This window comes from Ascidiella aspersa, chromosome 1 (genome assembly GCF_963924565.1).
Source record: "Ascidiella aspersa chromosome 1, kaAscAspe10.2, whole genome shotgun sequence".
NCBI classification, from domain to species: Eukaryota; Metazoa; Chordata; class Ascidiacea; order Phlebobranchia; family Ascidiidae; genus Ascidiella; species Ascidiella aspersa.
In genome coordinates, this window is record NC_139447.1 from 19,277,525 (window position 1) to 19,290,224 (window position 12,700).

General features: G+C 34.9%; 1 protein-coding gene across 3 annotated transcripts in view; it reads right to left on the reverse strand.

Annotated features, from left to right (window-relative positions):
• Window positions 1-12,477, reverse strand: part of LOC146168176 (integrin alpha-6-like) — a 69,508-nt gene extending 57,031 nt beyond the window's left edge. For all 3 annotated transcript variants that reach the window (XR_014494551.1, XM_083382260.1, XM_083382268.1), the window contains exons 1-2: window positions 12,378-12,477; window positions 2,541-2,639 (exon numbers count right to left, since the gene is read on the reverse strand). Coding sequence is in view for 2 of the 3 variants with exons in the window: in XM_083382260.1 (XP_083238386.1) it covers window positions 2,541-2,639; window positions 12,378-12,451 (173 nt within the window). In the remaining variant the exon portion in view is untranslated. The remainder of the gene's footprint in view (window positions 1-2,540; window positions 2,640-12,377) is intronic.
• Between the last annotated feature and the right edge of the window lie 223 nt (window positions 12,478-12,700).

Below are 12,700 nucleotides of genomic sequence, written 5' to 3' on the forward strand. Positions count from 1 at the left end.
ATATAGAATGGTGCAAGAATCACATCAAAATTGTATATTTTCACAGTGCGAAAGTGCCTATATTCATAATACCGCAATACACTGAAAAAATTAAAATCCAAATATTTCAAAAACCTTATGCGCTAGAAAAAAATGAGGGCAATTTCAGAATCAGTGCCAAAAACACTCTAAGAACTAGACGGGGGTGCGGTTGTTGTATATTTTGTCGGGAGTATAATTTTTGGGCTTCGTGTTTATTATTTTTTTTTTCTAATTTTTAATTTTCTACCTTTTTTTTTTAATTTATAATATTTTTAATAGATTTAATTTATTTTTTTTTTATTTTGTTTGATTTATTTTTTTTTTGTTTTAATTGTATATTTTATTTTTCTTAACTTGTTTCTGCAAGCAAACAGATATGGGCCGAAAATTTTTCCACTCAACTTGTGGCTTTAATGCAAAAGGGGTTCAAATATGGCGTAGTATTTGGAGAACGATCGAAATATATATGATTGATAAATATAATTTACGTCAAGGGTCTTAAACTCAAATTGCTCTGAGGGCCAAATGAGGACGTGTAAAATGCCCAAGGGCCGCAATTCACAATAAATAAGAACACAATATAATATAAACACATGCAGGCTGATTTTAGGCTACAGTTATTAGTTCTGGCTACTTTACTGGCAGCGTTTTTCAAGGACAAGAATCTCGATATTGGGCTTCAAATTGTCAGCAGAAACAAATCTTAGAGTTGCTTGCAGATGTGGACTGCCTAATATTGGCAAAGAAACTTCTTTTTTTGCAAAATGCTGGTTTAACTTTTTATTTTTTTACTTTGACCTGGTAAGCATATTATTTATCGCGGTTCATTGTTTCGAAGTGCAAACCCTTGTTATACTTCTTCATAATAGCGATCTTCTGCCGGCAAATAAGGCAATAACTAGTACCTCTGACCGCGGTGACAAAATATAACTCCTCCCCTTTATCTTGAAAAACTTTTCTTTCGTCTGTGATTTTTCTCATTTTTGAAGCAAAAGACAAGTGTAATTTAGCTTTTTAAGCTATAGAAATTTATTTCAATACTAGGCTAGAACAATCAAAGCCTACAACTCGACAATCAATTTATACATTATGAGATGACTGACGCACTTTCCAGCGTTATTGTGACAACTGTACAGAGTTGAATAGGCAATGTGACGTAATAGTAGATCAATATGGTTAAATACTTGGAAATCCAAAATTTCTACACGGGCCGCACAAAATGTTCTCGCGGGCCGCGCAGGCCGCGTGTTTGAGACCCTTGATTTACGTAGATAATGCGTACGGCCATGTTATTACATTCTGGCCAGATAACATGTTTGAAAAGCCAATATTATTATTATTATTCTCCTCTTTAAATGATTTAACGTCTATGATTTGCTATACTTTGTCCAAATTTTACCGGTTAAATTTTAACCATGACTTGGTCCGAGCAATCACTGTTGAAACAGACTTTAAATCTTTAGTTTCGAGCAATATGCAAAACACATTTATGTGCCTAACAAGCCACCTTTTATATTGAAAGTTTTGCAAATTTAAATCCAATAAACACATTGTTTTTAATATTCATTTTTATATGACGCCATGCTATGACTAGCTTTGTAACATTGTCGCTAAAAATGCATTAAACTTTAGCATTTTGTTGTTGCAGCCCTTGTACAATTTTATTTGTTTAGGCCTGGTGTTGATATGTTTGCAACAGGTGCTAACAGAAAGGTGTACACTGCCTCCAGAATTCGCATTTAAATTTGCGGCGGTAAAATATGTTTTGTTGTAAGAGCAATAAGTTTTCTACTAAGAGAAGCCTCTTTCTAAAGGCAAGTCGCATGCGCCTAGTTTAACTAGGAAAGCCACTTCGCACAATGAACGATGCACATGCCGAACTATAAAGCGCAGCAGGATGCTAGCAGCCGCCTTGTCCCTACGCAAGCCGAATTAAGCAATTGAGATGAAAGCATTCTGTATTGAATTTTTTCTGCGGCTAGATAGGAGTAGATAGCTGTTATGAACTAAAACAATGACGTCACACTTTTGTTTTTTGTCCCCCAATTAGAGGCCCCTAGGGGTGCAGCCTCATAAACCTCTATAGCGCACCTACATACCACTCTACGTCATGTCTAAAAATTTGAAAGTTCTACGATGTCTACTTTTTCTATAAAGCTTCGGACTAAAATCGGTCTGAAACATACCAAGCAAACCATATCAACCCATATCAACCAAAAAAGAATAACGGCAAAAACAAGATATGTCCTGAAAATAAATTTTCGGCCTATCACACCTCATTTTCGGCCTATCAATCTATCACACCTCCATTTAAAATTTTCTGTTGTAATATTTGCGTATTGCTCGTAGCAAAGGAAATGTTAAGTTGCAATTGGATTGGATTGATATATATATATATATATATATATATGTTTTAATTAGGATGTTCGCTTTTGCTAGAGGTGTGTGTCACAACTACAAACTAAAAAAGTTGAAAAGGATTACTACCTAAGAAAACATTAGCTTTACAAAAAACTTACACAATATCATCTAAGGTTGTGGGATGAGATGATACATGATGCTCAGCAACCGAGAGACCAAACAGACTTCCTTTTGGTCCCACCTTTATTATAGGGTTTCTGTAAGATGTTCATATAACAATAAGAAATTAAATCAAGAAAGAAAAGGTTGAAATTTCTACAAACAAGGGCAAGAAGTATAAAACAATCAATCAAGTATCTGAGTGTATGATTTTGCTTTCTGTAGTATTTTCAGATTCAACAGAGAACACAATTACTTGCAATGACTAACAAGTAAAACTCATAGTTAAAAACATGAGTAAAAACAGGATCAGACGTTTTGTTTAAAAGGAAAATATATTTCGCCAAGTGGCATCATCAGTTCCTGTAAGAGTACAAATAAATAAATAAATAAAATCAGAGCGCAGCCATCAACAAACCAATAAAAGTAAACAATAAAATATTAAAACATGATAATAGACTAAAAACGCAATGAAAAGCACTACAACCTCGCAGGCAACACGACTGGGACAAATGAGTAGGCGACGCAAATAAGTGAAGGAAGGGGAAAAAATACATATGCGCAGTGCGAGATGCTACATGGTAAAATGCGGCTCGAATGGGTAGTGATAAGATAGCGGTTTATCTTATTCGCGGTACAATCCTTTTTTGGATGTTAATGATTGCGTTGACTATCTTTAGCCACTTAGCTTCACATATGTCCAACTTTTTCAAAGGTGTTTTTTCTAAAAATGTTATGCTGAAACACTCTGCAATGGTAGGCCTCTGCCTCAGCATGGACACGAGTTTTACTTGTTAATATACGCGACAGCGGAGCAGTGATCGACTGGCTATAACCTGCCGCCGATGGTATGGATTCTATAAAGATTGACCCTATTGTTGCAATGACTAGGGATGTTCTAAGATTAACAGATCTTTAGGAGTCATATTCTGAGTGACTAATTTTGATAAACTTGTATTGTTGTAGTAAAATATTTACCCTGAGCACTGATTTTAGCATAGTCCAGTACATGGAAACTTCGCTGCTGATAGTCGAATTATAATTCTACAATCACAGGCATTTTCACTGTCTTGTTTTAGTTTTTCGCTCAATGTTAACTATTCCACACTAAGTGGTTTCAAAACTGGCGCCTGGCAGGAGTGTCAATGACTCACATGTTTGCTTTGCATCTAACAGTAGGCTTTTGCTGCACGTTCATAACAATCACTATTTTATGCTGTCATTATTCATTAACTTCAGACAGAAATAAGGGAATCCCCTAAGTTGAAAAGTTGGGACCAACCTTTTTTGATTTTCTGGATACGCCGCTGGTTAAAATAAGGAGTCTTATAGATTATTGCTTTACTTCTAATAATAAAGATGTAAAAACATAGCAAGAAAGGAATAACCAGTCGACAGTTACAATGAAAAAGCAGTAATTCAACAAAACGAACCCTTCGGCTTGCTGTGTTTTCTGCCAGGTCATATACAACAATTTATCAATGGAAAAGAAAAAAAACTGTAAAGGCAAATAGACACTAAACATTCTGAACACAAAACTAACTGGACATCCATTTTCAAACAGCAAACACACAAATTCGCTGAGCAAAAGCAGCAATCCAAGCAATTGATATGGTATCCTTGAATCCAGCCCGTATTGCATCATCACTAAGAAAACTCATGCCTTATATCTAAAAACAAGCCATTTAATATGGCCTAACTTAAAGCATCATAAAACTGTATTTAGAGATAGTAGCGCGGGGGATCATGGTAGCATTGTCTTACATATTATAATATGATGCAAAGGAGATGTCCAATGATTTCTGCATCACTAAATAAAATTATTCTAGCCAAGCTTCGTCATGCGCCTGCTTCAGATTTAAATTAGATTTCAAGACTAATATTACCCGTTGAGCTCATTTGATTGTTTGTGTTCGCTTTCCAGATACAGAACGCATGAAAATTGTATATTACTATCTGTTTTGTCTTTATACTGACATAAAGACTACTGTTATGAGTGTATTTTTAGAGGTGGAAAATTACTTCTCCCAACATAGAGTGAAGTGGTTGAAGTGTAATGTTGTATCCACCGAAGATTCCAGGGCTAAGGTTGGATGATCTTGTCAGAGAAATGGTAGGTGATGGTCTTGTTTATCATTCCAAAGTTAGGAAGTTCTCTTGTGGAAGATTAATGTAAAGAGTATAGAAACTGTAAGGGGAACTTGTTATGTGGGTCAATGGACAAGATGACCATAGAGCTAATTTGATTCAAGATTTGTGTTGGCTAACCAGGCTACCTTATCTTGTTGACATATTCCGTATGCTTAGTGAGCTCAATTCCAAATGGGAGAGTTGACATATTCAAAGCTACCCTCCAAAATTGCAAAAGCAAAAAATTCAACGTTTGAAAGAAGAAATCTGCAGTAACAACAAACAGTTTGAAGACCCTGCATACCTTCATGTTTGCATGTAAATAGAAAGAAACACAGTAGAATCTGGAACGCCCTATCATCAAGGCAGCAGCATAACATTCGCAAAAGGAAGCAATATGAAGAAAGTATAGCATTTCCAATTACCCCAAACAAACGGCAAAATTAGATTTCAATACCTCAGGATTTGAATCAGTAAAGATTAAATATTTCCCAACAAAATTTCCTATGTGCATTGTGCAACCTCTGGCCAACAGAAGAAACACTAATGGAAAACTGACACAAATAGTCTCAACAGATAGTTTCATGGACCATTTAACAATCAATTTTTAAAGATTTTCTGCAAATCTTCTGGGAATAAGAGCCCTAACTCAATTTCATATGATGTTGTTTACTTGGAAATTGCTTTAGTATATGGCCTTTCGTTTTAGTGGATCTTTTTTTCATGTGAGTGTTTTCCAACCAATTGTAAGCAGACCACTAGTGGTCTATGACAACATTCCAGTTGGTACCTTTTCATATTTGCTGAAATAGTTTGTATTAAAAAAATATGAAGTAATCCCAAAATGTTTGGTTGCTTTGTAGCACTCAACAGGTCTAGTCGAAGAACAAACGTAAGTTCACCAACAACCTTAAATAAACAATATGTTTTTGTCTCAATATTATTACTTTATAAAGAAAATAAAGGTAATGTTAATACGTTTGCAAACAGATCTGCTAAGGATTTGAGGCATACTGCATCCTGGAAGAGGTCAGGAAATGTCAAAGCATCATGTGATATTTCCCTTGCACAGATTGCACAGAAGAAAAAAGTTGCAACCCATTGTGGAGTCTTTTATCATGCCAGCTACAAAGATATTGGTTAGAAATAAATCACAGAGGAGGCCAAGGCCAAGTTTTTCAGTATGTCCATACAACACTCAAAAATAGTTTGTTGAGAAAAATCATGTGACATGGTTTGAGTGAACTTTTTTCTTTCTATAAACAGTTTGCTCAAACAAAACAAACTGGGTTGGGAAAAGTCTAACGGCTGAATGACAGATGGTGCTCCAGCTATGTTGAGCTATAAGTCTGGATTTCCAAACGTCGCCCTTGTTCATTGTTTTGTACATATTTCCACTCTCTGTGCTAAGATGCCACTTTCAAGTCTGTTGGCAATGTATAAGAAATGTTTCTAGACAAATTTTTGGCCTAAAATGCAGGGTTGGCCTTAAGCACTCGCCCGCTCGCCAATGCGAGTGCAAATTGCTCTGGGCGAGTGCCGATTGACACCCACTCGTCCGACTGGCAAGTGGCTCGGGCGAGAAAATTAATTAGTTGGTGTAGGACGACTTTTGTTAAGCACCACTACTAAGCGAATTTAGCGCCAATTATTTCCCTAAACACTAACACACAAATACCGAAGGGTTAATCGAAGCTTCGTTCGAAGCTCGTAATAAAGACTCTTTGTCCCGTTTAAAAAAAATCGTTTACCGGCAAACAATCAAAGACGTCATTGCTGCAGTGGTTAATTTTTAAATGTTTAACCCAGTCGTTGATGCCTTTGGAAAAGTTTATTGGACTTGAGATGTACCCAGGATAATAATTCTACTTTTTTTTTTTTTTTTTTTTATTTGATTGTTTTTATTAGGAAATTAAGAGCAATTGATGCAATTTTTGCAAACAATAAGTTTGAATGCAAATGTCTTATAATAATATTTGTGAGCAGTGTTTTTTTATGTTTTGAGGGACCAAAAATATTGCCTACTTGTGTAACTACAGCTGAGAATTAGCAATTATTCTACGTAAGTATGTTTTTGCCATCATCTCTTAAAGTTCAAAGCGGCAACCAAGACAAAGCTTAAAAAACAACTGTTTGTGAATATTTTATATCGCAATTATGTTACGGCATGCTAACATATTTGTCGAGCGTTATTTCGTCTGGGCGAGTGGTGATGGATAGCCGCTCGTCCGACTGGCGAGTGTAAATTTTTGCTTAGGAACAACCCTGAAATGGCTGATTGCAAATCCCCAAATATGAATTTTCCCCTCTGCATGGGTGTGTGAGAAGAGAACTTATGCAATAATGAGCATAAGGTCAAACACTAGAACTACCTTGCCACCCCATACATGATATATGGTTCACAGAGAGCAAAATGTAACCCAACATTAAAGGCTCCACTTTCTGTAGTTCAACAGTTTGCAGGAGCAGTTAGCTGGCCCATGAGGTGAATGCCTTGAATGCTGCAGAATATTATGCTTTCTACAAGAGAGACAATAAAGTTTTTTTTACAGGAAGCTATTGTTGAGGTGACACTATAATCGCTAATTCGTTTTGTATTTTTTGGTTGTTCGAGGCTAATTTATGGCAATTTTGATTGACAACTAACACTCATCGTGTCAAAATACGTTGTTTATTTTTATTTACTTTTTGTTTCTTTCTTTCTAGGGTGGTCATGTTTCAAAAAAACTCGTTCTTTCAGGGACAAACTTTCAAATGAACAATATTGATACTTCTGTTTCCCTACAATATAAATATTACAGTAACATTTATAGCGCTGAGGAGATATATTAAAATGTTGGTGAACTATAGCTTCCCATTAAAGTGATAATAAATCTAGTCAAGTAACTATAACCTTAGCAACAAGCAATATTTTGTATTTTTCTCACATAGTTTTAGCTGAATATTTGGGAGATTTTTAAGCCGCGGTTTATACAATCGGCAAAATCAAACTGCCAAACCAAAATTATTATTTTTGCTTTAACCAAACATATATATATATACATTAGATAAAGTTATTAAGTGCCTTTACTCATATTTAATGATAAAGTAAACATTAAGTTGTTTTGACCACATGCAACAGTTGCATTGCGTTGTACACATACATTTCACAATTGTTGAAGTTGCGTGGGATATTTTTCACAGCATAGCAACACAGTGTCCCAAACAATTATTATCTCATATTAGATTAAAGTATCAATATAAAATTCAGGTATTTTTTTAATGGTGATTTGCTATACTTGAAATAACATTTCCCGTATTTCCGGGATCAAGAAATTTGTATGAAAATAACTTCTATATAAGAAATTTTAAGTGAAAAAAAGTGATTTATTGGTATGTTTAACATCAGCTGCAAATTTTTGAAAACTATTTGTAGGCGAATATCTACAATGTGAAAAGTACTATTTTTCTTGAAATCTAAAATTTTATATTAAGAACAATAAAATCTTAAGTAAGTTGATTGAGTCTATCAGAAACGAAGATCAAAATTGATGGTGAAACTTAATTTTGACTTAAACTTGCAATTTCCCTATTGACTATCAGAATTGACCAACACTTTTCATACGAAAAAAGAAAGCTTGTTTGTTGCGCTTTATTGTTATATATTAGGCTTCGGGGCTTCGGCAAGGTGGCTTTCGGCGAGAAATTGGTTAATGGAAGTCACGTTCAAAGCTCGTAATTAAGACTCTTAGTCCCGTTTAAAAAAATGGTTTACCGGCAAACAATCAATAGTTATAAGGTTTATTGTTTAACTTAAATGTTGTTAATTCTTAAATGTTTAACCCGTTTTTTGACAACTGTATTTATTGAATTGTTTGTATAAGCCACCAGTGAGTTCTCAATTTGGGTATTAAGTAATTTAGTAATGAGAGTTTATATTAAAGATCACTACAATTAATCCAATGTACAGATTTATTAGATGCAAGAGTTGTAAATATACCACAACACAAACATGAAAGAGTTGTAAATATTAACACACCACAAACAATTGTTATACTCGGACGCAATTACTTACAAACAATCAAATGGCAGAGCATATAACACCGAACGTCTTACTCGCTAAATGCGCCAAGCCTCACCCAAACATCTACCACTCTCTAGGGGGCCGGTCACTCATAAATATCTCTATACAAAATGCTTTCTCATGGGAACCGACGCCCTGCCGGGAACCCACAGCCGCTGGTTTACAAGGCGGTCGTTTCGTGGAAAGATTGCATGGCGGGCCATTTCCTGGGAAGGCAGGCCCGACGAGATACGGGCGATAATAATGGGCGTGAGATTTACAATTGTTTTCAGAAAATAACAGGTCCATAGTCCAATTTTAACAAGCAAACCGTACAAGGGAGCACAAACACATTACGTCATTCCATATGTCGCGAAATGCGAAAACTTAACTCCTAACCTTATATTCAAGAATAAAGGTGCAAATTAAGAATGAATGTTAGAATCTTCAGTCGGCATAATTAGCAACCGGTGATAATATTTTAGTGTTTAATATAACACATAACAGATATGGCCCTCTAAACACTACCATATTTTAAAATATCGCCAACTTGTGTAACTACAGCTTAGATTTAGCAATTAGTCTGTGACGTAAGTACGTTGCTGCGATCTCTTGAAGTTCATAGCGGTCAACCAAGCCAAAGCTTAAAAAATAACTCTATTGTTGTTAACCAGGCTGGCAGAATCTTGCCAGCCTTCTGGTGACAAGTATTTTTGGCGTAAATTCTTCGGTTTTTTGGTCGAGCCCCTACACTGAAATTATGTGTTCGTTAAAGGAATGTATCAACCTTGCCATGTTTAGACGATAAACAACACTATTAAGAAGTAAATGAATTAGCAACAACTTTTTTTGACAAAAAGAAATACATATGGGGTAAGCTGAAGTACATTTTGTTACTCTAACACTGTTACATATATAAGCTGTTTTGGAGTGAATTCATGTGCACACATGCAGCTTGAAGTCAGATTGAAAAGCGAGAAAAAATTCTTAAAATTGGGAGAAAAAAAAAATGGTGTGGTATAATCCAAGTAAATAAAAATTGTTTTCCTAAACTAGAGACACAGTGGAGCGCAACATGCCAAAATATGCATAATACCACTTGGGTGAATAAATATGCTTCAGAAATACAACCATAGTAAAATGAGGCCAAAGTTTGTGCGAAGCGTGAAAATAGTTTGCGTTTACGTAATTAAAACAGCCAAAAATACAGTTTAAGCCTTAGATGGAACAGCATGGCCTAGTACATCCTCGTTATGCCCATGCAAATGTCATATCTGTTTATTTAACAGGGATGGCGACTATCATGATTGCTTTTTTAACTCAATAAAGAAGTACTTGCCAATCAAGTAAAACTGCAAATACAAAACAGTTCTATAGAAATTTAGTACTTTTAAACTAATAAACAATCTATATGCCTAACACTGGCTTTTCCCTGCTTAACAACGTTACATGCTTCGTACTTCCCTAACTTGTTTTCAGAATGGCACAAAAAATTATTTCCTGCCAATTTTAGTGCATAAAGTTCCTATATATTCAGCATTTCAAAAATATATATAGGATTGAATGTGTAGAACAAGCATACGTCTTTTTAGAAAAGCGATCTTTAAAAATAATTTTTTTTTTTACAATTTTGTTTCGCACAAATTTTTTCGGGTTTTTGTCTGTATCTTCGGCAGACATAGTCACCAAGTCGCCAGCTTTCTGACATACTGTTGTTAACTTTGCGAGTGAATAGTTTAGTTGTAAATTTGCAATTATTTTGTCATTATTTGCTGTTCAACCAATAACTATGTTAGGCGAAAGGTGGCATTTTGTTTGTGGTGCGAAGCAACCTGAGTCGAAACGTCCTTCAAGCACAGAAAAACCAGAATACGAAAACTAGAGAGCTTGAGGATTTTTACAAAAACAGAAAACAGGCAAGACGTAGCTAGCTACCAAATTGCCAGCGTTATTTTTTCACTAAAGATTGTAAAAAATATCTCTTAAGCGCAAACTGCTTTATAGGTCATTAAAATATTTTTATAGGTCATTAAAAATTTTTACCATGCCTTGGTCTGAGCAATCACTGTTGAAACAGAGTTTAAATCTGTAGTTTTGAGCAATATGCAAACGCGTTTATGTGCCTAATAAGCCACCTTTTATATTGAAAGTTTGGCCAATTTAAATCCAATAAACGCAAGATTTATTTATTTATGACGCCATGTTATGATGTAGCTTTGTAACGTCGTCGTTAAGAATACGTTAAACTTGAGCTTTTAGTTGTTGCGGCCCTTGTATAATTATATTTGTTTAGGCCTGGTGTTGATATGTTTGAATGGTGCAACAATTACAACAGGCGCTAACAGAGATGTGTCCACTGCCTCAAGGATTCGCATTTAAATTTGCGGTGGTAAAATATTTTGTGTTGTAAGAGCAATAGGTTTTTTTACTTAGAGAGGCCTCTTTATGAAAGGCAAGTCGCATGCGCCTGGTTTTACTAGGCAAGCCACTTCGAACAAAAACGTTGCACGCGCAGGACAATGAGGCACAGCAGGGATGCCAGCAGCCGCCTCGTCGCGACGCGAGCTGAATAAAGCACGTGAATGAAAGCATTCTGTATTGAAGTTTTTCTGCCGCTAGATAGTAGTAGATAGCTGTTATGAACTAAAACGATGACGTAACACTTTTGTTTTTTGTCCCCCAATTGGAGGTGCCTAGGGGTGCAGCCTCATAAACCTCTACATAGCACCTTCATACCACTCTACGCCATGTCTGAAAATATGAAAGTTCTACGCTGTTCACTTTTTCTATAATGTTCTGGACAAAAATCGGTCTGAAACATGCCATAGCAAACCATATGAAACCAAAAAAAAAACAAAGGCAAAAACAAGATATGTCCCGAAAATAAATTTTCGGCCCATATAAATATAGTTTAAGCCTTAGATGGAACAACATGGCCTGGTACATCCTAGTTATGCCCATTTGAATGTCATACTCATACCAGTCTCTTTAACAACGGCGACTGTCATGATTGCTTTTTTAGCTCAATATAGAAGTACTTTCCATATGTCAAATCAAAATAAAACTGCAAACACACAAAAATTCTATGATAGAAATTGAGTACTTTTTTTAAATAATAAACAATCTATATGCCTAACACTGGCTTTTCCTCACTAAACAAAGTGCTTCGCACTTTCGTAACTTTTTTAAAAATTGCACAACAAAATTAATTCCTGTCGACTGGAGTGCGTAATGTTTATACATATTCTGCAATTCAAAAATAAGTGTGATTAAGTATGTGTAGCAAGTACAAGTTTCTTTTGTGTGAAATGGATCTTTCAAAAAAAATAAATAAAAATTTTTATTATTAAAATTATTTTTGCACCCATTTCTTCGTTTTTTTTTGGCTCATTCTTCGGCCGATATAGTCACCAAGTCGCCAGCAGTCTGCCATTCTGGCATATTCATAGAGACATGTCAATGAAAAAATGCCATAAAATTAAAAATTAATTATCAGAAAATAAATTTAATTTAAGCAACATACAATTGTACTTTGGATTAGTTTGTGTTTAAAGAAAATACTAATGAGCCGGACAATAAACATACTTTTATATGGAGAAGCTACTTTTGTTATGCGATTATTTCATCTTTATAAGCGTAGTCAAAAACAGAACAATATGCTTACCTGTCATCAAGATTAAATGAGCAGCACCCCAATATACGATAAAGTAGAAGAATCACAAAAACCTTTATAAACATTATTTAATTAATATTTAACATTACCTAAAAAAATTAAAATTATCAAGTTGTCAACATATACAATTATACATACTATTTTAGTTTGTTACAACCAGCTCATGTCACAACTAAATTAAGTCTATAAAAACTTGATCCGACTATTTAAATTTGGATTCTGCTGATCGGTTATTCCACAAAAAAGTTTCTCAAACATTTTTGAATAGTATGACAATACAAAACGTTTTAAATACCTAGTTATTTCCCAAAATT